At 47.1% G+C, this 23,792-nt stretch overlaps 2 protein-coding genes across 7 annotated transcripts; both read right to left on the bottom strand.

The window, feature by feature from the left end:
* Positions 1-1,264: 1,264 nt before the first annotated feature.
* On the bottom strand, positions 1,265-18,034 carry LOC148403357 (macrophage mannose receptor 1-like). Of its 5 annotated transcripts, XM_088370499.1 has the most exons (56): positions 17,624-18,034; positions 15,728-15,945; positions 15,545-15,660; positions 15,242-15,357; positions 15,108-15,170; positions 14,875-15,030; positions 14,708-14,790; positions 14,094-14,208; positions 13,965-14,015; positions 13,133-13,353; positions 12,919-13,031; positions 12,612-12,733; positions 12,480-12,542; positions 12,244-12,399; positions 12,076-12,158; positions 11,475-11,589; positions 11,345-11,395; positions 11,101-11,268; positions 10,754-10,864; positions 10,585-10,695; positions 10,153-10,361; positions 9,965-10,077; positions 9,693-9,814; positions 9,562-9,624; positions 9,317-9,472; positions 9,116-9,204; positions 8,573-8,693; positions 8,399-8,434; positions 8,150-8,317; positions 7,936-8,055; positions 7,757-7,867; positions 7,649-7,684; positions 7,131-7,351; positions 6,947-7,059; positions 6,637-6,758; positions 6,502-6,564; positions 6,260-6,415; positions 6,057-6,145; positions 5,422-5,542; positions 5,199-5,231; positions 4,960-5,127; positions 4,740-4,859; positions 4,561-4,671; positions 4,453-4,488; positions 4,234-4,386; positions 3,823-3,969; positions 3,533-3,667; positions 3,303-3,463; positions 3,105-3,228; positions 2,966-3,020; positions 2,831-2,891; positions 2,633-2,766; positions 2,519-2,562; positions 2,269-2,442; positions 2,037-2,191; positions 1,265-1,968 (listed from the first exon to the last, which is right to left on the bottom strand). In XM_088370499.1, exons 1-56 carry the CDS (start codon positions 17,700-17,702, stop codon positions 1,861-1,863), a joined length of 6,459 nt encoding a protein of 2,152 aa, XP_088226625.1. In that variant the 5' UTR covers positions 17,703-18,034; the 3' UTR covers positions 1,265-1,860. The 5 variants fall into 5 exon arrangements, with proteins under 5 accessions (XP_088226625.1, XP_088226635.1, XP_088226617.1 ...); XM_088370509.1 differs by lacking the exon at positions 1,265-1,968 and having other exon boundaries at positions 1,989-2,191; positions 2,966-3,228; positions 16,446-18,034; XM_088370491.1 differs by lacking the exon at positions 1,265-1,968 and having other exon boundaries at positions 1,989-2,191; positions 2,966-3,228.
* A 136-nt stretch (positions 18,035-18,170) lies between these two features.
* Positions 18,171-21,493, bottom strand: LOC148403356 (BOLA class I histocompatibility antigen, alpha chain BL3-6-like). 2 transcript variants are annotated; one of them, XM_088370918.1, is made up of 7 exons: positions 21,315-21,489; positions 20,133-20,396; positions 19,749-20,027; positions 19,311-19,619; positions 19,127-19,237; positions 19,037-19,054; positions 18,171-18,959 (listed from the first exon to the last, which is right to left on the bottom strand). In XM_088370918.1, exons 1-7 carry the CDS (start codon positions 21,373-21,375, stop codon positions 18,931-18,933), a joined length of 1,071 nt encoding a protein of 356 aa, XP_088227044.1. In that variant the 5' UTR covers positions 21,376-21,489; the 3' UTR covers positions 18,171-18,930. The 2 variants fall into 2 exon arrangements, with proteins under 2 accessions (XP_088227044.1, XP_088227035.1); XM_088370909.1 differs by having other exon boundaries at positions 19,037-19,237; positions 21,315-21,493.
* Positions 21,494-23,792: the final 2,299 nt, after the last annotated feature.

Below are 23,792 nucleotides of genomic sequence, written 5' to 3'. Positions count from 1 at the left end.
ACAGTGGTTGATGGGCAGTAGGGACGAGGAGGATGAAAGCTTAGCTAACCCTAACCTTGACCCTAACCCTAGCCCAAACCCTAACCCTAGCTCTAACCCTAACCCTAGCACTAACCCTAGCTCTAACCCTAAACCTAACCCAAGCTCTAACCCTAACCAAGGCTCTAACCCTAACCTTAGCTCTAACCTCCAATAGATTTCATTTAGATGATATTTAAAAAAAATAGATTTTTTTTTAACCTTGACCCTAACCCTAGCCCTAGCTCTAACCCTAACCTTAGCTCTAACCCTAACCCCTAACCCTAGCTCTAACCCTAACCCTAACCTTAGCTCTAACCTTGACCCTAGCCCTAGCTCTAACCCTAACCCTAGCTCTAACCCTAACCCTAGCTCTAGCTCTAACCCTAACCCTAACCTTAGCTCTAACCTTGACCCTAGCCCTAGCTCTAACCCTAACCCTAGCACTAACCCTAGCTCTAACCCTAAACCTAACCCAAGCTCTAACCCTAACCAAGGCTCTAACCCTAACCCTAGCTCTAACACTAACCTTAGCTCTAACCGTGGTTCAATCCCAGGTGCGGAAAAATTACTTTGTTGTGCTATTAACCCTTTATTTATTTATTTATTTTAAACCTTGTGTAGTGAACCTATTGAAGGTGTACCTACACATATTGTTAAGCTGATTTTTATGTTTTAATTGGCGAATAAAGAAACAAGGAATAAAACACCAGACAAGTTTTAACATAAATGTTTATTAAAAATAATAATATTAAAAGCAAATTTCAAACCAGCAATCTAATGCGAAATTGCAGTAGATATATTGGATAACAATATTTAGGCGTATATAGGTATACACGTTATTTAAAAACGACTATAAGTGTTATACTACGATACAAGCGTTTACCAGCTCAGTGGCCGAAGAGGAGAGTGTCCGCCCTGAGATTGGGAGGTGGTGGGTTCAAACCCCTGCCGAGTCATACCAGTGACTATAACAATGGTACCCATTTCTTCCCTGCTTGGCACTCAGTGTAAGGGGTTGAAATGGGGCTCCCCCCCTGCTGCTCACGATCATTGGGACTTTTGGCACTCAGCGTAAGGCAGGGGTGTCCAAGTCCAGTCCTCGAGGGCGGCATTCCTCCATGTTTTCCAAGTTTCCCTCGTTAAACACACCTGATTCAAATAATCAGTTCATCCTCACGTTCTGCATGAGCCTGATCATTGAATCAGGTGCGTTTAACGAGGGAAACTTGGAAAACATGGAGGACTGCGGCCCTCAAGGACTGGACTTGGACACCCCTCCTTTAGGAAGTAATTCGTTCACTCTCGTTCACTATAGAAAATCGTTCTTTTGACCGAATCGTTCACTCACGAGCCAACACTAACAGCAACACTGTATGTGCCGATGCCACAACATGAAATCTCAAGATTCTCCGATTTGCCACACATGCACGATTAGCAAGTGGCTGACCAGGCCTTGCGTTAACTGACCTGTGGTTCGGCGATCCTGTTTACAATGCGCTCGGTATTTAATGTTGGACAATTTCCCACGGCAATGCTGAACATCTCTCACGGCACACTGGTTGGGAAACACCGGGCTAAGCTAACAGCTAAGCTAAATGCTAAAAACACTCATGATAAGACAAGTTCCCTCTCTAGGACTTCTCGCAACCTTAGCCAGTGACATTTTTTGTGGTTTTTATGTTTTTGTGGGGGGTTTTTTTTGTTACAATGGTAATACTATTTATTACGAGCAGAGTAGGAAGGGCATTAAATTCTCCATCTTTGATGATGACTTGCTTGCATTGTCAATCTTCTCCCTGGGCTCTTGGGCCCTTGGAAACTGACACAGCCAGGTGGACTCTACGGCGCCACCTGTGGCTTTGGTGTGGCAATTGGAAAATGCGCTGTGGGCATTTTGCACATGAAGCTGTTGACTTGGGCGCAGGACATTCGCTTCCATCTTCCAGTCTGAAAGAAAACGATCCATTTCAGTGGAGCGCAAAGCTCTTCTTTCTAATGCTCATTCGAGGACGCACCTGCCGTAACACAGCCACGCAGTGTTGGTCGAGGCCGACGCGCTGGATGGGTTCTCCCGCGGCCCAGTGGGTGAAGGTCACCGCGCGGCGGTCCGACCACACCAACGTGCCGGGAAGCGCCAGGTCGTTCAGTCCAGTCCACATGTCGCTGGTTTCTGATGGGAGGGAACAGAGCTCTCATCCGGTTCTCAGATGTCGACGGGGACTGTTAATTAACGGTCGGGATGCGCACCAAGGTGGGAGACATTTTTCACTGAGGCCTGCTCCATCTCGCTGCGGATGGACACCAGTTCGGCACCGAAACCACGACACACCTGTTGCGCATCAGACCAGTTCTTTTTGCCCTCAAATGTTTTGTAGCAGAAACCGGCAAACTCCTCCCAGTCAGGCGCTGCGCATCTGGGCTCTGCAGGAGAGACCCCGTGTGAGTTGTAGTCGTCATGACAGTTAGCGTGAGGTAAACAACTGGTTTTGGAACTCACCCCCGTCCGCAAAGGTATAAGACACACCCAGTGGGTTGTTCAAACTGCAGATAGGAAAGCGATAATTAGCTGGTGGTTCCTCAGGGGAGTTTTCTGTGAAAGTTGGCCACTCACTCTCCGGAGGTGATCCCGTTCTCGGTGGAGCCCAAGTAAACGTGCTGCCTGGGAACTCTCATCACAATACAATCTCCTCCGATGTTGTTCTGAATGACTCCAGCGTGAATGGCGGCCGCGCAGATGTGCGAGTCCTGCATTTACACAAAGTTGCAATCTCATCCAAGACCTCAACCAGTGGGTCAGGCAATCACGTACCGCAGAGTAGACCAATGTTCCAGCGACAAAGTATTTGGCACAGCCTGGTGGACAGTAGAAGCTGCAGAAGGTACATGTTGGGAAATTGACGACAGGTGGTCATGGTCATGAAACATCGTGTCAGGTGTGACTCACGTCATCCAATCGGTGATGCGGAGGCTGTTGAACGTTCTGGCACAGGTGGTCTTATCTGTCGAACAAAAGGCGAGAGTTTGTGGCATGTTTGGGGTTGTTGTTTTGGGCAACCAAAGCGGCCGCGGATTGCGTTGCTCACCCTCATGTGGACATCCCAAGATGTCGAAGCGGAGGCCAAATTCTGGACGATTCTCCAGCGGCAGGATGCGGACGTACTGAGCGAACGCGGGCGTCTCAAGCAGATGAGTCCCACCGCCGACGAACTAGAAATCGAATGTTTCCTTGTTTGTTGTGACAAGATGGGAGGATGAGCTCGCGGTCCACTCCATTGGCTCACCTTCCTGTCCGGGTGTTTGGTCCACTTCTTCCTATCGACGCTCAGTCTCATCTCAAGTGGGATGTCCCAGGAGCGAGTATCGGTGCTATTGCAGCCCTGGGTCACGATCGCCGTCACCTTTCTCTTGTAACCGAGGTTCACACGGATCCAGCTGCCGAGGGCTGGAGGGGGGCAGACAAAAGAACGCTCACGAGGAGACCAAAGTGCCAAGCGGTCAATTTTCTGCGTACGGTTTCTTGACGGCTTCCAGCAGGACTCCCCGTTGAGGCGGGCTTTTTCTGGGGTGGCGTCTTCCATTGAGGAGGAGGCTTTGAAGGAAGAGTCCGCCACGCTGCCGTCGGCGATGCCCAGACTGTCGAGACATACTGAGGACAGCCAAAAGTCATTTGAATTTGGAACGGATGCTTAAAAAAATAATCTGGCCATGGAACCCCTTGTGGGACTCCTTGCATTGTTTTTGGGGAATTTGAAGAGTCCTAGAATTAGTGCGGCGTGGAAGATCGCAAGACGTGAATCCCACCTTTCTGTTCACAGCTATAGACCATCTGCAGATATTTGGAGGAGGAGGCAGGGCAGGACTCGTCCTCCAAGACCTCAATGTGGCATTTTTGCTGGCTGTTGCACATTTTTCTGTAGCGAGGGACGATGCCTTCCACTGAGCAGTACTCTGAAAGTTACAACACATGAATGGGCCTGATGAGCATTGAAGCACCTGAATGAGTTCAATAAAACAAAGCCGACCAAACTAGCATCTTTCTGTTTGTGCGTACAGAGCCATTCTGGCATCTGAACTGTTTGTAAGCATCGCTTCATTTTCATGACGTTCCGTAGCGTGCCAAAGTTGTTTGGAGACTTTCAGGAGAAAACCAAGTGAAACGCGTTGAATGAGCCGTCAGAGGAACCATCAAAATGGTGGATTCTCAGCTCGTACCGTCATTGGATGAGTTGCGGTCCGCCAAGCAAACATCCCAGCTCCGCCGACCGTAAAAGGCAGACTGGATGCTGATGCGGCTTTGCTTCTGACCCTCAGCCTCACATAGGAGGTCAGCAGAATGGTTGTTGCAGACAAGGATCTCCTTAAAGCCTGCCAAAGCATCATCGTGTCATTTTTGTCTCCCGTCGTTGGAAGTCACCGTTCGAGGAGACTTACCGTCATGAGGCTGCTGCGAAGGTTTCGGAACGTTTCCTGCAAGAAAAAAGCAAAAGACGCGAGTCGGCACGTTGTGAGAATCGGCCGAGCGTCGCCGCCGCGTCTTACCTCTTTTCTTGCAGATGTAGCCTCTCTTCTTCCAGCAATCGTCAAACTTCCAGCTGCCGTTGCCTGTGAGAAAGGAAAGACAGGACGCAGAAGAGAGGTCGCCGGGGTCACCTGGAAAGAGACGACAGATGCTCAGCTCCATTCCTCGTAGACAAACCTCGATTGGGTTTTCGAGCCACCTCCATCCGTGACGACGTAACCCAGCGGGGATCCGTCAGTCCACCTGCTGCTGTCGTTCGTGACGTTGTTGTTGATGCCCAACCACAGAGAGGGAATGCTGGACTGAGAAGTGTACAGACCTTTGGAGGTAAATGGTCAGATGTGCAACAGGAGTTTGAAACAGTGCACGTTGGGGGAATTCAACAGCCCTGATCGCAACCAAACAGCCGGACAGCCTACTTTGTATGAATGCCTGTTCTTGTGAGTCAGTGATGCTGAGCAGGTCTCCTCCGCGGCGGAGGCAGTCGTCTCGTGCCTCCTTCCAGACCTTGGCGTGCCAGCGTTGGATCAGGTAGCAGAAGTCGGAGGAGGGTCGGTCCTGCCACCAGCCACACTTTGCACTCCGGCCTGCAAGCGAGAGTCGAGTCACTTGAGGGCAAACGGGCTACAAGATGTCGACTACCGAGTGGGACGCCCACCTGCTGGCGGAGGAAGAAGATCTCGAAGTTTGGCTGCAAGGAAGAGAGAGGACATATTAACGCTCATAGCTTTGCCTCAAAATGTAAAGTGCTTTTTAAATGAAATTTATCATCTATTTAGTGATTTATTTTTAATTTGAAAAAGTAATGAATTTATTATTATCATTATTATTATTATTATTATTATTGAGAAGTGCAAAGTAAGTGGTCGTCATTTGCTGACCTTTTTTACAGATGAATGGCCGAGCATTGGTGCAGGGCCGGTCCTCAAGTTTTCCAGTCTGCGACAAGGAAGCGCAGTCGCCACGTCCCGCCGGCCCGTCTGGGGCCCACTCGATGTTGCCCTGCGGACGACACGCCAGACGTGACTTTGGCGCGTTTGGTCTCGCTTGCCATCACATTTGAGTCCTTTGTTCCTCCCACTAATCAACATTTTGTCAACATTATCCCACTATATGACTTCTATTCATTTTACAATTTTCATCTTGTTATATCACAACTTGAGTTTGAGACTCAAACTTTTACAGTCACTACATTCTCAGAAATGAGCGACTTTGACCTGTGAAATTCTCCACTTTAATCGTATATGATTTCTTTTTTCACTTCATTCAATTTTATTCTCATAATTTCGCAACTTTGTCCTTGTTATTGCTCCAGCTGATTAACACCTTCAATGATGATCTCTTCTTGGAACAACATGATGAGCATTGTAGCCAAAGTCTAACTTTTGTTCCTCCTAGATAATTGTTCTGCTAAAAGTTGGCTTTTGTCCTCACTTGGACTTTTTGCCTTCTGATATGACACCTTCATTCTGGGCCAGTGAACACTTTAGTAGGCTGCCCTAAACGTTTCGCTTACTGCAGGTGTTGAGTCGCTCCACTCAAAGTTTCCCTTGTTCTTCTTGAGTCCCACCCAAGATTGGAATCCTCCGACATACGGCGCGTGATCTTGAGGAAATCACAAAAAGCGATTGAGCACATGAAGAGCATTCAAACGTGTCAGACGTTGGGAAACGCTGGGGGGGCGATAGCTGGCATCAGCAGTTTGACCCTGGCGCTCACCAGCCAAGAATTTGCCCTCGTCCCATGAGAGGACACTGGCCAGGTGACCCTTCCATATTCCGCAGAACGTCTCGGCCCCCTCCCAAGTTCGCATCACCCCCTCAAAGTGATAGCAAGAGCCCTTGTACAGGAAGTCGCCAGTGTCGCAGTAGGAAGCTGAAGCCGGCAAAAAACATGGATTACAAAACCACAAGGGGACGCCGCAGGTGTGAAAAGAAAGAAGCAGCATCGTTGCCACTCACTCTCCACTCGATGGTAGCCCAATACATAGTCTTTGTAGGAACATAGCTGTCCCTCCAGGCAGTCTGCAGGAGGACGACGTGATTGCATTTTTTCCTCCTTTCACCACCAACAATACAACGGTCGTGCAGATTTACCGTCGGGCGACCTCTCGCACAAGTACGGCAAGGAGGAGCCGCATGATCCATGTCTCCACTTGCCAGGCTCACTGGAGAGGTGCACACCTTGGTTGACGTACGTGCAAGACTCTATGTTGGAGCTGTCGAGAAAAGTCATGAGAAAAAACACACCCGAGAAACGGTCCAAATCGGAGGCTTTCCCTTTCTTTCTCGGCAAAAGACAATTTTCGTCAATACGTGTGTTCTCTCAAATTTCGCAAATGGGTTCCATAATCTCGCCGTGTGCCCCGCCTGACAATGAAAGGACGCAAAGAGATGGCCTTCTTACCTTCCGTCTTGACGCGAGTCCCTGTTGGTGTAGGTCGGCGTCACACCGGTGTCGGACCAAGTCAACAGTTTTTCTCCTGCTTTGGAAAACTGACACCAGGTCTCACTGCAGTTCTGCAGAGTCCAAACCCGTTGTCAATGGCGTGGCAATAGCCAGCCAACGGCCGTTAGCACTTTGGTCTCACCAGATTGGAGAGTCCGATCCAGAAGGGCTTGTCGCCCATTTGCTTCTTCACAAAGCTTTCCTCGTAAGACGAGTTGATGGAGACAAGGTCGCCGCCCTCCCAGACGCAGTCGTAACGGGCCCCCAGCCACCCGTTGGTTTTCTCCATCTTCTTGTAGCACTTGGAGCCGTGAGAAGTCCATCCGTTGACTGTGTCACATGGTGACTCATGACCGGTTAATACTAATGAAACAGCAAAATTGTCTTGGTCAATTTGCAGCTTTTGGTGAAAGACACAAATTCAGAAAACAGACAAGAATGCAGTCGGCCGAATTCAGTTTTTTGCCCAATTAATTATTTAGCTAATAGACTAGTCACCATTAAATCGCAACATAGCTCAACCGCAAGCAGCTGATCTTGCATAAGCCTCATTAGCTTACAGCCTCAATTCTTTACGCTAGGAAAATAAAAAAAGAAGACAAGCGTCGTCATGTCATTTTTGTCTCCCGTCGTTGGAAGTCACCGTTCGAGAAGACGTACCGTCATGAGGCTGCTGCGGCGGTTTTGGAATATTTCCTGCAAGACAAAAGCCAAAGAAGCGAATCAGCACGTTGTGAGAATCGGCCGGGCGTCGCTGCCGCGTCTTACCTCTTTTCTTGCAGATGTAGCCTCCCTTCTTCTGGCAATCGTCAAACTTCCAGCTGCCGTTGCCTGTGAGAAAGGAAAGACAGGACGCAGCAGAGAGGTCGCCGGGGTCACCTGGAAAGAGACGACAGATGCTCAGCTCCATTCCTCGCAGACAAACATCGATTGGGTTTTCGAGCCACCTCCATCCGTGACGACGTAACCCAGCGGGGATCCGTCAGTCCACCTGCTGCTGTCGTTCGTGACGTTGTTGTTGATGCCCAACCACAGAGAGGGAATGCTTGGCAGAGAAGTGTACAGATCTTTGGAGGTAAATGGTTAAATGTGCAACAAGAGTTTGAAACACTCCACGTTAGGGGAATTCAACAGCCCTGATTGCGACTACGGACAGCCTACTTTGTATGAATGCCTGTTCTTGTGAGTCAGTGATGCTGAGCAGGTCGCCTCCGCGGCGGAGGCAGTCGTCTCGTGCCTCCTTCCAGACCTTGGCGTGCCAGCCTTGGATCAGGTAGCAGAAGTCGGAGGAGGGTCGGTCCTGCCACCAGCCACACTTTGCACTCCGGCCTGCAAGCGAGAGTCGAGTCACTTGAGGGCAAACGGGCGACGAGAGACCACCGCACGTCGACTGCCGAGTGGGACGCCCACCTAGCGGCGGAGGAAGAAGAAAGTCTCGGACCTTGGCTGCAAGGAAGGAAAAGAGAGGACTCATTAGCACTCTTAGATTTGCTAATGTAATGTATGTAATGTAAAGTGCATTATATAATATCAAAGGTATGATTATGATGATGAGAGAGCACGTGGTCATCATCAATTGCGGACCTTTTTTACAGATGAATGGCTGACTTTTGGTGCAGGGCCAGTCCTCAAGTTTTCCAGTCTGCGACAAGGCAGCGCAGTCCCCCCGTCGGGCCGGCCTGTTTGGGACCCACTTGATGTTGCCCTGTGGACGACACGCCAGACGTGAGCACATTTTTTCCCAAAGTCCTATTTTCCTCCCACTCGTCAATATTTTCTCAAAGCAAATCTATCTCATTGTCGTCAATTTACGACTATTTTCCAGTCAAAGCACAATTTGCGTTTCAGACGCAAACCGTTTTCATTTGATTCTCCTCGAAGTCCCACTCTGACCTGTGAACTTCGGCGCTTTGATCATTTCATTCAAGTTTTCCAGTGAATGACTATATTAGTTTCAAAGAACCCCAACGTTGAGCCATTTTTCTCTTCCTCCAACAGGACCAAATGTCGTTTTTTCCCCTTCTAATTCAGTCCAAATTTGTTCTGCTAAAATGAGCCTTCCGAAATGACACCTTCATTCTGGGCCAGTGACAACCTTTGTAAAGTGCTCCAAACCGTTGCGCTTACTGCAGGTGTTGCGTCGCTCCACTCAAAGTCTCGCTTGTTCTTCTTGAGTCCCACCCAAGATTGCAAACCTCCTACATACGGCGCGTGAGCTTGAGGAAATCAGAAAAAGCAATTTAGCACAAGAAGAGCATTCAAACGTGTCAGACATTGTGAAACACTAGGGGACGATAGACGCCATCGGCAGTTTGTCTTAATGCTCACCAGCCAAGAATTGGCCCTGAACCAGCCAGTGGACGCTGGTCAGGTTAGCGTTCCATTCTTGGCAGAACTTCTCGGCCTCCTTCCAAGTGCTCTCCATCCCCCCAAAGTGATAGCAAGAGTCCCTGTACAGGAACTCGCCAGAGTCGCAGAAGGAAGCTGAAAACCAAAAGAAACCAATTGGAAAACCGCAACCACACGGCACGGCGCGGGTGTGAAAAGAAAGAAGAAGCATCGCTGCCACTCACTCTCCACTCGACTGACGAAGAGTCCGTAGTCTTTGTAGGAACACAGCCGTCCCTCCGAGCAGGCTGCAGGAGAATGAGGTGATTGTGGTTTCTCCTTGAGCATCAACATCGCAACGGACGTGCACCCTTACCGTCGGGCGACCGCTTGCACATGTACGCCAAGGAGGAGCCGCACGAGCCATGTCTCCACTTGCCAGGCTGACTGCCTCTGTGCACACCTTGGTTGACGTAGGCGCAGGAAGCAACGTAGGAGCTGTCGGGGAGAAGCCGTGAAAAGCCAGAGACACATCCCACAAACGCTTTTCGCTGTGTGCGCGCTCTCTCTAATTTTGCAGATGGGTTCCATAATCTCGCTGTGTGTCCCGCCTGACAATGAAAGGACGCAAAGAGGTGACCTTCTTACCTTCTGTCTTGACGCGAGTCCCAGTTGGCGTAGGTCGCCGTCACAGCGGTGTCGGACCAAGTCAACAGTTTTTCTCCTGCTCCGGAAAACTGACACCAGGTCTCACTGCAGTTCTGCAGAGTCCAAACCCGTTGTCAGTCAACTGCCAGTAGCAAGCCAACTGCCGCTTGCTTGCGCTTGCGTCTCACCAGATTGGAGAGCCCGATCCAGAACGGCTTGTCGCCCATTTGCTCCTTCACAAAGATTTCCTCGTAAGGCGAGGTGATGGAGACCAGGTCGCCGCCGTCCAAGACGCAGTCGTAACGAGCTCCCAGCCAACCGTTGGTGGTCTCCATCTTCTTGTAGCAGTTGGAGCGGAAGCGGCGCCACCCATTGGCCCTATCACATGTCTGAATGCCTGAGGACACATTTTGGGATTATTCTGACGTCATACCGCCATGTTTTTTGTATGCTTCGGCATTTGGCGAAATTAAGATATGCGACAAAGTAGCGGACCGCGCCTTCATTCAGTTTCAGCCTGTCACTGACATCAGACAAAAAAAAACAACTAACAATCGCCATTTTGGTCTTCTGATCTGATGACACCCATTTGGCAGAATCACCCGAACACCTTGTCTCACCTCTTCTCTTGCAGACGTAGCCGCGCTTCTTCTCGCAATCGCCAACTTCCCGGCCGCCCTTGCCAGCGAGTAAGGAGTTGCAGCATGGGCCGGAGGGGTCACCAGGGTTACCTGCAAGGAGACCACAGATGCTCAGTGTTCCTCCATACCAACCAGGTTTTAGACCCACCTGCGACCAACTGGACAGAACTCGGTGAGGACTTCTCAGACTTCTTGTTGCCGTCTTTGACAACGGTGTCGTTGGCGTCCAACCACAAAGAGGAAGCGTTTGGCAGAAGACCTTTGGGTCAAAGGTAAACACGGTTGAAACATCTCACAAGTGCATGTGCGAAACGCTTAACCGTAATGAAGTGCGGGAGACGTCTGGCTCGTGTCCTTGTGGGTGGGGGCTGGCCACAAACTTATTTTTGGTCTTTTCTTTGTAACAAAAGAAACTGGGCAAAAATTGAGTCGGTGGTCCCTCGATGTGACTTTCTTCCGCATGGATTCTTTCATCAAGCACATTAGACAGCCTACCTCGGATGAAGGTGTGTTCCTGCGAGTCGGTGACGCCGAGCAGGTTGCCTCCGAGGCGGGCACACTTGTCTCGCGCCTCCTTCCAGGTCTTGGTGGCCTTGGAGTTGATCAGGTAGCAGAAGTCGTTGGCGGGGTTTTCCTGCCACCAGCCGCACTTTGCGCTCTTGCCTGCAAGCGAGACTCGAGTCACTTGAGAGCAAACAGGATTTTGCACGTGGGCTGCAGGGTGGGACCTGATGCCCACCTGTTGCCGATGTCGGCGCCGGAGGAAGCTGAAGAGAATCTCTGGACTTTCCTGTAAGCACGTGAGAGGGATCACATATGAGAGAGCAACCAGGAGACAAAGGGAAAATGAGAGGTCGTGACTTTCCGACCTTTTTGACAGATGGATGGACGAAGGGTTTCGCAAGTGTCCATGGAAACTTCACCGTCACTCGTCAATTTGGAGCAGTCATATGATCTTTTGGGATCAGCCCACGGGACGTCAACCTGCGGAGGGAGGACACAGCGGACGTGACTTGAGCGTTAGGTGTTGCAGTTGTTCCGATGGCCTCCCATCAAATTCCTTCAAAGTCACTTCATTGATTCAAATCTCTCCAATTTATTTCCATAACCACTTTCTCACAATCCGAATTGTTGCCATCTTCCAACCCCTTCCCATTTTCAAATTGAAACCTTTCAAAGAAAAAAATGTTCCCTGTAAAAATGAACGGTGCACTTTGATTCTACTCATCACTTGTTTTTTCCTTCATTTGAATCCTCATCAAATGAAAAAAACTGTTTGTCTTGTAACATGACTCAAGTCAAATTCTAATCGATTTGACAGGGAGAATTGTTATCGGATTTGTCCTCCTAATTCATCACAACTTTGTTCTGCTCAAATGACACTTTCTAACTTTTGCTCTCACATGACAGCTTCATTGTGGCCGATTGAAAACTTTTTGGATCTTGATCTGTTGCACACGTGTCACTTATTGTAGTTGATCTATCGCGCCACTCATATATGCCATTGTTCCGGCGGAGTCCCAGCCAAGAAAACCATCCTAGTGGCCGGTGAGCTTGTAGAAAGCATAACAAAGACTTGTTGTGAAACATTGCGGCTCGATTGCTGGCCTGCTCAGTTTGCCTTGTCAGCTCGCTCACCAGCCAAAAATTGTCCGCCATGCAGTGAGTGGACGCTGGCCAGGTGACCGCTCTTGTTCTTGCACAAATCCTCAGCCGCTAGCCAAGTCAGGTTCCTGCCCTCAAAAAGATAACAAGAGTCCCTGTACAGAAACTCGCCAGCGTCGCAGAAGGAAGCTGAAACCCAAGAGAAACTCATGAGACAACCACAACGAGACGCTGCGGGTGTAGAAAGAAGAAACGTCGCTGCCGCTCACTCTCAACTCGACTGTAACGGTAACCCAAGTCTTTGTAGGAACACGGCCATCCGTCCGGGCAGTCTGCAGAAAGATGACGTGGTTGCGCTTTTCCGCTTTCAGCATCAACATCCCAAGAAGAAACAGACTCACCATCCGGCGACCACTTGCACATGTACGCCAAGGAGGATCTGCACGATCCATGTCTCCACTTGCCAGGCTGATTGTAGGCGGGCACACCTTGGTTGACGTAGGCGCAGGAAGCAACGTCGGGGCTGTCGGGGAAAAGTGGACAAATGTGAGACTCGCATCTGTCAAACAACCCAATTTGGAGTTTATTTATGCTCTTTTCTGTTCAAACCAAAACAAAAGCTTGTTTTTAACCTGCTCACACATTTTTGGAAAGGGGTTCCAAAATGTACATCTTGCCTTACAGAACCTAAAGAGGTGACCTTCTTACCTTCTGTCTTGACGCGAGTCCCAGTTGGTGTAGTTCGGCGTCATACTGGTGTCGGACCAAGTCAGCTTCCTTCCTCCCGTACGAAGAAACCAACACCAGTCCTCGTCGCAATTCTGCCGAAAACCAATCCCGCTGTCAACGGCGTACCGATAGCGGGCCAAATCCCGGTTGTCAGTCAACTACTAGTAGCGAGCCAACATCGGCTAGCACTTACCAGATTGGAGAGTCCGATCCAGAAGGGCTTGTCGCCCATCTGCTGCTTCACAAACTTTTCCTCGTCCTGGGAGGTGATGGAGACAAGCTCGCCGCCCTCCCAGAGGCAGTCGTGACGAGCCCCCAGCCAACCGTTGGTTGTCGCCATCTTCTTGTAGCAGTGGGAGCCGTGAAGAGTCCATCCGACTTTTGCGTTACATGTCGGCTCAGGAATGATTGGTCCTGATGAAAGAGCAAAGTTGCCTTGGTCATTTGTCAGCGTTTGGGGAAAAACACAAATTGAGCGAGCAGACAAGAAGGAAGTCGGCCGAATTCAGTTTTGGCCAAATTGCGTCACCTGCATGACTGACAATATTACAATAAGAGAAGAAGAAACTGGAAGTTAAGCGTTGTACAAAGGCTGAGATCAGCCCGAGTCAAATTCCCTGTTTGCCGTGCACAAAGTTGGTCAATAAAGCCAATTCCGATAACCCAATCGATTACACATGTGGATAAGTAATATTATTTTTATGAATGAAAGACAATCTCTTTGGAATCCCTCGCCACCCTCCCTTTGCTTTTCCTCTCTGGCCTCTACTGTCCCCCCTTTCGACTGCTCTTCTGACACGCACGCAGGCACAAAAAACGAACGAAAGAACCCCGACCTGACCCGACACGACTCACAGCAGCAAATTGACATCACGGCGCTCCCCGGTGCCCATTGAACAAATTTGAGATGGAAGCGATTGAGCTAGAAAACGGGAGATTTGTTTTTTTCTCGAGAGTATTGTGCGCCCAGAGGGGTCGCCCGTATTGCCCATGGCAAAACGCGGCCCTGCGTGGAACTCCCCCACCTGATGCTGATGTCGGCGCCGGAAGAAGCGGAAGAGAATCTCTGGCCTTGCCTGCAAGGATGTGAGAAGTTCAAATATGAGAGCGCAACCGGAGGACAAAGGGCAAATGAGAGGTCGTGACTTTCTGACCTTTTTGACAGATGGATGGGTAATCCAGGTTGCAAGAAAACATCACAATTTCACCAGGGAAAGCCAATAGGCCGCAGTCACCATATTTGCGTCCTGGATCCCACGGGATGTCATTCTGCGGAGGGAGGACACAGCGGACGTGACTTGAGCGTTAGGTGTTGCAGCTGCTCGGATGGCTTCCCACCAAATTCCTTCAGATACCACTTTATTGATTCAAATCTCTCCAATTCATATTCATAACCTCTTTCTCACAATCAGAATTGTTGCCATATTCCAAGCCCCTTCTCATTTTCAGATTGAAACTTTTTAATGAAAAAAAATGTTGCTCTGTAAAACGAACGGTGCGCTTTGATTCTACTGATTACCTTGTTTTTTTGTTTTTTTTCCAAATGATCATTTGAATCCTCATCAAATGAAAAAAACTGTTTGTCTTGTAACATAACTCAAGTCAAATTCAAATCGATTTGACAGGAAGGGCATTCTTGTCAGATTTTTCCTCCTAATTCAGGATAACTTTTTTCTGCTTTTTAACGTTTGCCCTCTCACATGACAGCTTCATTCTGGCCAAATGACAACTTTTTTGGACCTCAATTTGTTGCACACGTGTCACTTACTGTAGTTGATCTATCGCGCCACTCATATATGCCACTGCTCCGGCTGAGTCCCAGCCAAGAATAATATAGTACTTGCATGTGAGCTTGAGGAGAGCAGAACAAACACTTGTTGTGAAACATTGCGGGTGGGTGGCAGGCCTGGTCAGTTTGCCTTGGTGCTCGCTCACCAGCCAAATATTTTTTGTCACCCTGTGAGTGGACGCTGGCCAGATGACCGCTCTTGTTCTTGCAGAAATTCTCAGCCTCCTGCCAGGTTCTATGTGTCCCCTCAAAATGGTAACAAGAGTCCTTGTACAGGAACTCGCCAGAGTCGCAGAAGGAAGCTGAAACCCAAAAGAACCGAATTAGAAAAGCACAAGGAGACGCTGCGGGTGGAGAAAGAAGCGTGGCTGCCACTCACTCTCAACTCGACTGTAATTGTAACCCAAGTCTTTGTAAGAACACGGCCATACGTCCAGGCAGTCTGCAGGAGGACGATGTGATTGCAATTTTTCCTTGTTTCAGCGTCAATATCCCGAGAAGAGACAGACTCACCGCCTGGCAACCGCTCGCACATGTACGGCAAGGAGGATCCGCACGATCCATGTCTCCACTTTCCAGGCTGAGTGTACGCACCTTGGTTGACGTAGGCGCAGGAAGCAACGTTGGAGCTGTCGGGGAAAAGTGGGGGGAAATGAGACACACAACAAGCCAATTTGGAGATAATATATCCTCTTTTCTGTTCCAAAGAAAACCCCAAAGCTTGTTTTTAACCTGCTCACACATTTTTGGAAAGGGATTCCAAAGTGTTCCTGTGCATCTTGCCTGACATCGAACGCAAAGAGGTGACCTTCTTACCTTCCGTTTTGACGTGGGTCCCAGTTGGTGTAGTCCGGTGCCACACTGGTGTTGGGCCAAGTCAGCCTCCTGTCTTCCGCTCCAGAGAACTGACACCAGGTCTCGTTGCAGTTGTGCTGCTCCAAACTCGTTGTCAATGGCGTACCAATCGCAGGCCAACAGCCGCTTGCACTTCGGTCTTACCAGATTGGAGAGTCCGATCCAGAAGGGCTTGTCGCCCATCTGCTGCTTCACAAACATTTCCTCGTCCTGGGAGGTGATGGAGACAAGGTTGCCGCGCTCTAAGGCGCAGTCGTAACGAGCCCCCTGCCAACCGTTGGTTTTCTCCATCTTCTTGTAGCACTTGGAGCCGTAAGAACTCCATCCGTGGGCTGTGTCACATGTCTTAAGATTGGTTATTCCTGGTGAAACAGCAAAGTTGCCTCGGTCATTTTTCAGCGTTTGGAGATACGTTTGCAATCTATGCAAAGAAAGACATCTTGACAAGTCACGCCTCTGTTTTAACACAGGTTCCGAACAATTCAAGCTTACTGTTTTTTCTGGTAGTTACAAAAAAAAAAAAATGTCATGCCCAGTTGCAAGGTTTTTTTTTCAAATTGTGTCACCTGCATGACTGACAATAATGTAATATGAAATAAATTAACTAAAATAATATATTGCCCAAAAAATCAACAAGGCACATTTTTTCACAAGATAACCAGTTTCAAGATGCTGAATAATGTCAAGGACTGTTGCAAAGGTCTAAAAACGGAGGAAATTCAGTCCACTTCTGTCTTTCAGCTGCTCGGGGAGAGAAGAGAAAAGCTTTTTTATTATTATGATATAACTCCTGCCCACAGGATGGCGCTAGAAGTGAACAAATTCCACTTCCAACTTTTTATTTTTTATTTTCATCAATTACCAAAAGATACTTTGGCAATCTATGCAAAGTATGACGTGTTGGAATTTCACGCCTCTTGTAACAGAGCTACAGAATAATCTCCGTGACTATCACTTCTTCTGCCCCTCCACCAGAGCGCGCTGGAGCGCGACTTTTCCATTTGCCTCACATTTGACACACGTTCAAATGTATAAACCCCTTTTATTGGAATAAGAAAAACGCAATGTGTGGTTACGAATATTAAAGCCAATAGTGGTGCTATTGTGTTGCGAACTGACGCGTGTGCACGTCGCTATATACGCAGACAGACTGTAGCCCGAATGACGTTTTTGTTGATTTTGTTTGGAGGGATGGACAAACAAGTGCCACGTTAATATCAAAGTGGATCAAATGATATAATTGCGTCTGTTGCATGTCCTATTCGATATGAAACATTGTTTGGTGGTAAAAAGAGAACAGGGAGGGCTCTGGATACACTCCATCACTATCAAAATGATTATTTGATCACTTATATGCTTATCGCCACATTGAATAAACGACTTTAGTTGCAGACCGGGCATCGTCATTACTATTAAGTACAAAATTTGCACATTTCCAATGCAGTATGTGAGGAGAAAAATATTTCATTCTCCCTTAGATATTGATTGGGGTTCTTGCATGTTCATATTTGACAATTACAATCATTTTCTTCTTTTCTATCACTTCATTTATGGACTCTTTTTCAGATTCGGTTTACTTCGTTCTCTAGAATTTCCGTGCGCATTTAGGGAAGGGAGGGGGGAGTCGGGTCCGAATGTGCCATTGTCTCGCAATCAGTGTCAGCTTGTTAAAGAGGTATAAAAAAAAACCAGGTAAAAAAAAAAGACTCAGATAACTCAAAGGAAAACACAAGATTTACGTGCACAAGAACAAGCGCTGTCACATCAACTTTAAAACAACTCAATTTGGGTCAAAAAGTGGACCGAAGTTGGGTAAAAAAAAAAAATCGAACCGAACTCTTTTGCGCAGAACAGTCCAGTTTGTACAAAAAAACGTCTAAAATGCCAAAACAACCCATAGTTAAGACAAATTCACCCTGCTTCCTGAGTCGGTCGAATTTTTAAACCAGCAGCTGCCATCCGAACCAACATGCGTTCTTCCAAAGTTATCATCAAGATTAGAACAATCGCAAAGTTGGACATTTTGTTTGACGTACTCACCGTCTCCGCAGCTGTACAACATCCATACAATGCAAGACAGAAGGATCAGCGCCAGGCGAGCAGCCGGCGGGGTCATCATGGCTTCGGAAGCCCACCAGAGATCGTGGTGCACGCATTAGCTCCGCTCAAGACAAGCGACCGCCACTCGCTCGCTCGTCTGCCTGGTGCTGCTCGGCCCCCACCTTCGTGAGCAACGCACCCTTGGAAGAGCGCGTTCCTGCGGAGACGTTCTCTACGTGTGCACGTCTTTGACTGAGGGAACACGATATTATTTTGGCCACCTTCGTCCAGACTTTTGACACCACTTTGATTTGATTCGGGATGGGAAAGAGGGGAAGCGAGCAAAAAAGAGGAACAACCTTTTGTCACATAAGGGCTGCTTGCAAAAAAAGTCAAATGAGCAGCAGGTTGACATGTCACGTTTTGGGCTATGGGGCCAAATGCAGGTCTCCATGGCTTCTTAAAAGGCACTGGCGGTCCATATTCCACTCTACTTAGGTAGCAAAAATGTTCAGCGCAGAAGACAGTGAAATCAGATGAGACCAAAGAAAATGTAATTGAATTTAATATTCATTGTAGATTGGGCTGGCAACCGGGATGGCAAGATTCAAATTCAAGACATAGATGTTTTTTACTGGTGCATAAAATGAGCCGTGCATGACCAGCACCTTGTTCAAAGAACAACAAATGACATCCCTCCAAATCAGTGTGACTTTTACTGTTGCCTTTGCAAAACTAGTACAGATATGTGTTATCAAGAATTTATAAATCAGTTGTTTTGGGACCTCTGCAGTGGAGGATCTGCCGAACCCCTAGGGTCAGTTTAGAACCTGGTTAAGAACCACTGGTTTAGACTTTGATTGATGGGTTGCACGAGACTCACAAGCAGACAGCGGCCGCTTGACGCGGGGTGTTGATGTAACGCCGCCAAGAGGCGGGAGGGTGGAGCTGCAGCCGCGCACACACGCACACACAGTAGCTTAACAATTCAGCAGTAAACACATCCAACTTTTAGAGAAACAGCGAGGTGCAATATATATTAAATTGATCAGTAGCTCACTGAACAAAAAGCAATAAAAAAAAAGCAGTGATGCGGGTATCACTTGTGGTATGTTGGCTCTCTCTAGCGGTATTTGGAAGAGCGAGTGAAGTAAATTAAATTAGAATTCACTGCACTTGAAAAACTGTCGCACTTCAATTTGAAATAAGAAACATTTCCAAATCGTTCAAACTGTTGGAATGCGATGATTCAATCAAGCGTGGCACCCAAGAAACGAAGACATCCCTTCAACCTTAGTGGGGTTCATTCAATCCTTCTCAGAAGATGAGGTGCTGGCTGAGGGAGCATAAAAGAAAATACATTCAAGGCATTGGCATTTTTTCAAAACAGGAAGAGCAAAACGTCTCACTTACAAGCTGGAGCGTAATTGGCTGAAATGGAAGAGAAGCGAGAGGAGATTAGGAATCGCCACAAACGGAGCCAACATTTGTGTCGTCGTTCACCTTGTTGGCTTTTGGGACGCTTGGCCAGGAACACCCCCACCGCCACCGCCACCAGAGCCAGGACCCCCAGCGGGACAGCGATGGCCACCGCCTTCTTCCTGTCTTCCTCTTCTTCACAAGACAACAAAATGACACGTGAACGGCTGTGGGCGTGACGCCGAGCCGTGACCGACGCATGGCTCACCCTGGATGCGCGCGTTGCTCAGGATGCTTTTGGCGTACAGCTTGGTGACCATCTCTTCCCGGACGCCATCCAGTTTGAACACGCATTCGTAGCGGCCCTCCGCGGCGGGCGTCAGCTCCACTTTCAGGTCGGCCGTGGTCTGGAAGGTTCCGTCGTGGTTGGGGAGGGTCTCCCCCATCTCCACGTCCTCGTGGATCTGCTCGCCGTCCTTCCTCCAAAAGAGGTCCGACGTCCTGGGGTAGAAACCCGTGGCGTGGCAGGTGATTGGAGAGGAAGGCGTCTTCTGCAGGAGAGACACCCTGGGAAGCTCTGCGCGCAAAGATGGAGAGAAGAGTGGAGGATGTGCATGGAGGAAAAGAAACAACTTGAAAGAGCGTCAAAGATGGACATTGTGTGTGAGCTCGAAAGACGCAGAGAAGGCGTGAGAGAACAATGTACCGGTTCTGGTCAGGAACTCCCTCCCGTTGCTCACATGCTTTTTCAACTCAAAGGGTAGCCGCTCAGTCAAGTGATTCTTCACGAGTTGATTGAACTCGTCCATTTGGTCCCACTTGAGTTTGGTGATGAAAGCTTGCGGATGTGCTGCGATCCAGCTCATCGTCTTCAGCTCAAATGATATGAAGTCTTCTCCATCGTAACTGTGGTGCTGCCAACCATCAACCTCCCCAGTCTCATCATTCCATTCACAGCCACTCATTACCTGAACCATGTGAACACCTGAAAGGATGGCGCACAAGATTCAGCGAGGACGATGATCAGAGAGAAGCCAGCAGTGACAAAAAAAGTGTCATTTGACGAGCAGAAGGTTGGACGTAAACAAACCTCCAGTTTGGTTGAAGCGCTTTTTAGCGATTTCAATGTTGACTTTGAAGGCCTGCGCATTTACAATACTGTTCGCCGTCTCTGTCTCCCAGTAGTGCGGATCATCTTCTGTGATTTTGCCCACCCAGTCTTGTGTCGCTTTTGCTTTCCTGTGGTTGCTGTCAAAGTGCACAATCTGAACGCCGTCAACATACGCGGCCTTCCAGTATTCTGGTAGATTTGCATCTTGAGAGGCCGTCAGGAAATAACTGAGCGTGTGAATGACTGGAAGACAAACACAAAAATGACACACATGATCAAATCAATCTTCATATTTTCAATGATTCTGCCTGCAGATGGAACTTTGCAGCACTTGAAATTGGAAATGTCATGTTTCTCCAAACGCGTTCTTCCGCACAAACTTGTCAAACTTGAATTTGACAACCTGCCTATGTTTTTTTCTTTCGGTTGTTAATATGTTCGATTTCAGTGTGACGCTCTAAGCGAGATATTCGATGCCCCTCAGCAGTGACTGACATCCACTGAGGAACGAAATCGAATGACGTAACTTTTGCCAACCTTCTTAATTTGTAAAAAAAAAAAAAAAATCCACTAATAATATGAGGCAATCCTTTTGTTCAGACAAGTGAAACACTTTTAGATGTTACCTGCTGACAGTTTCGATTGTGTCTCCCGTCTTCCTCACAGTCGCAACTGTCAGCAGGTAACATCTACATAAATGTCACTTGTCTGAACAAAAGAACTGCCTTATATAATTTACGGAGACATGATGACTCTTATCGAAATAATAATTTAAGGAGGCTATACAATGTTTTTTTTCTGAAATATTAGACACAATTTTATTGCCATGACTGTGAAATGTTAATTATTAATTGCAAAGACTCCCCTGTACAACATTTCATTCTTGTGCCTCGGCTTTTCCATATTTCATCGATTGCATATTTATGCTGGGGCACATCACTTTGATTTGTGCCATTTTCAAGTTTTCCAACTTGATTACATTTATAATAATAGCAATGTATTCCCGTATGACTGTGACAAAACGGGCGTTCAAGTGAAAGAACTTAAAATGCGACGGTACAGACGAGTGGCGAAAATAAAAGCAATAAACAATAATGACTGCGTCACTTCCAAATCAAGAGCGTCAATCTTTAGGATAAGAAACCGAAAAGTCCTACTTACCAGGCGTCACGCTGTATATTTGCACAGCCAAAACAAATGCAAGTAAATTCATTCTAAACATCAAGTTGGTTTTCGATTTTCGTCAAGCAGGGTATTCGGTCAAAGTTGCGAGTCGTCGTCCAAGAGGCGAACGCGGAACAACAGCGAAGCGCTGGACGCGCTTCGATTACCTCTCAGGTAAGCCAATTGGAGTTCAGCCCAGCGATGACGTCACTCAGGACTGCCTGCAGCATGTGTTGTAACAAATAAATGAATAAATGAATAAACCGTGTGTTGCATGTTTGCTTCGAATATCGACATTTAAAAAATTATAAAATTGATATATTTACCAAAACAGCAACAAAAATAGTTTGTAATGAAAAAGAAAGAATGGTGCCCTTCCTTTTTTAAGACGTTATATTTGTAGTCAAGCACCTGCGTTGAAGTTAGATTTTTTCAGTTCGATATAGAAGTTAGATTTTATTATTTTTTTATTTCTTATATTGCAATGATTGGTCCCTTATGGAGATCTTTACTGTTTAAGAAGTTTCGTTTCGTTTCGTTTATTTCAAACGTGGAAAAAAAATTAGATTACTGTCCACAAATGAAAAGACAAGAAAAAATACATGCATATACATATATACACATACATACATACATACATACATACATACATACATACATACATACATACATACATACATACATACATACATACATACATACATACATACATACATACATACATACATACATACATACACATATACATACATACATAAACTAAAAGAGTAGCAATCAAGATACAACCACAAAGAAAACCATAAATCATATTCACATGCCTGAAAAGGAGTGGGAAGAAGTATAATTTATTTAATCCCCCGCCTTTTAATAATCCCTAAATACCCAGCCATAAATCATTTTGCCTCACTTATCCCAACAAAATACTAAATTACTAAATCCACCTGATGATCGCTAGAACACTAAACATATACCTACACAATATTAATACATACATATATCTCACACACAAACATTTAACATACATACATAGCTCAAATACAAAACAAAAATACCTGAATGATAAAAAAAAACAAAAAATAAAACAGCATGAACAACACAATGACAAACAAAAAGCAACAAAGAAACGTAAATAAATAAATACTAAGCACCCCATGATACTCAAACGCCCTCATTTCTGTACCTTGTAAAAATAATTTCTTCTTTATATCTTTTCTTTAAACTGATTGATGTTTGAACATTCCCTGAGCGTCCCCTCCAAAGTATTCCATGGCTTAACTCCACAAATTGAAATACAGAATGTTTTTTTTGTAGTGCGGGCCTTTCTTATCCTGAAATCAAATGTTCCCCTTAAATGATGACCCCCTTCCCTTCCAGTGAAAAGATTCTGAATGTTAGTTGGCAACAGATTATTTTTTGCTTTGAAAAGTATTTGTGCTGTCCGGAATTCCACGATACCTTTTGAGTTTGATGAGTTTTGACTGTAAGAATAACGAATTTGCGTGATCCCTGTATCCTGCCCCATGAATGACCCGTATTGCTTTCTTTTGTAAAATAATAAGTGGATATATTGTGCTTATATAATTATGACCCCAGAGTTCTATACAGTACAGTATAAAGAAAAAACATAGCGAGGACTTGTGATCTCGCCAGAAAGATGAGTCGGCATCGAGTATTTGTCTCGGGTCCCCTGCCTGGGAGAGGCACTGATGAGAGGTTTAGTAGATTAGTCTCCCTTAATCGATGGATGGCTGGGTTCTGTAAAAAGCAGGGACTGTATTTTATAGATAACTGGTCCTCCTTCAGGGGCCGCCCCGACCTTCTGAGGAAGGACGGCCTTCACTCTTTCTAGGAATATAGATTACTGTTTGAGCCACTCATGACAGGTCACTTTAGATCAGGCCGGGGTCACAGGTGATTGGACCACCTGTTAGGATGGGTTTGGAGTCTGTTAAGTTAAAGTTAACTAGCGCTAGGCTAGACTCCCAGCATGCACATAGCTCCTCGTGTAGACTCGAGCGTGACAGTTTGAATAGTGCTACAGTACACGTAAACACACTAACGCTACCGCGCTAATAAACTTTTGAGAGGTGACGTCAGGCCTAGAGAACACAATCTTACTCGCATCTCGTGGAAAAATCCTTCGATACATACGCACCCTGATCGACCGACGACACTTAAACTCGGTTTTATGAATATTAGATCGCTTCATACGAAAGCGGTCCTCGTTAATGACCTCATCACGGAACGTAATCTAAACGTTTTTGGTCTTTGCGAGACCTGGTTAAAACCGAATGAACTGCTGCCGCTCAACGAGGCCTCGCCTCCAAATTTTGTGAGCTCGCATGTGGCCCGTCCTCGAAGAAAGGGTGGGGGTGTCGCCGTCATCTCAAATTCCGAGCTTAGATTTAGGCCTCGTTCGATTAACGTATTTAAAACAAGGAAGTAAGGAAAAGTGCCAAACGGGACAAGAAAAAC

Source organism: Syngnathus floridae, chromosome 1, assembly GCF_059516105.1.
Source record: "Syngnathus floridae isolate MCC-2025c chromosome 1, RoL_Sflo_1.0, whole genome shotgun sequence".
NCBI classification, from domain to species: Eukaryota; Metazoa; Chordata; class Actinopteri; order Syngnathiformes; family Syngnathidae; genus Syngnathus; species Syngnathus floridae.
This window is presented reverse-complemented; position numbering and strand designations above follow the sequence as displayed.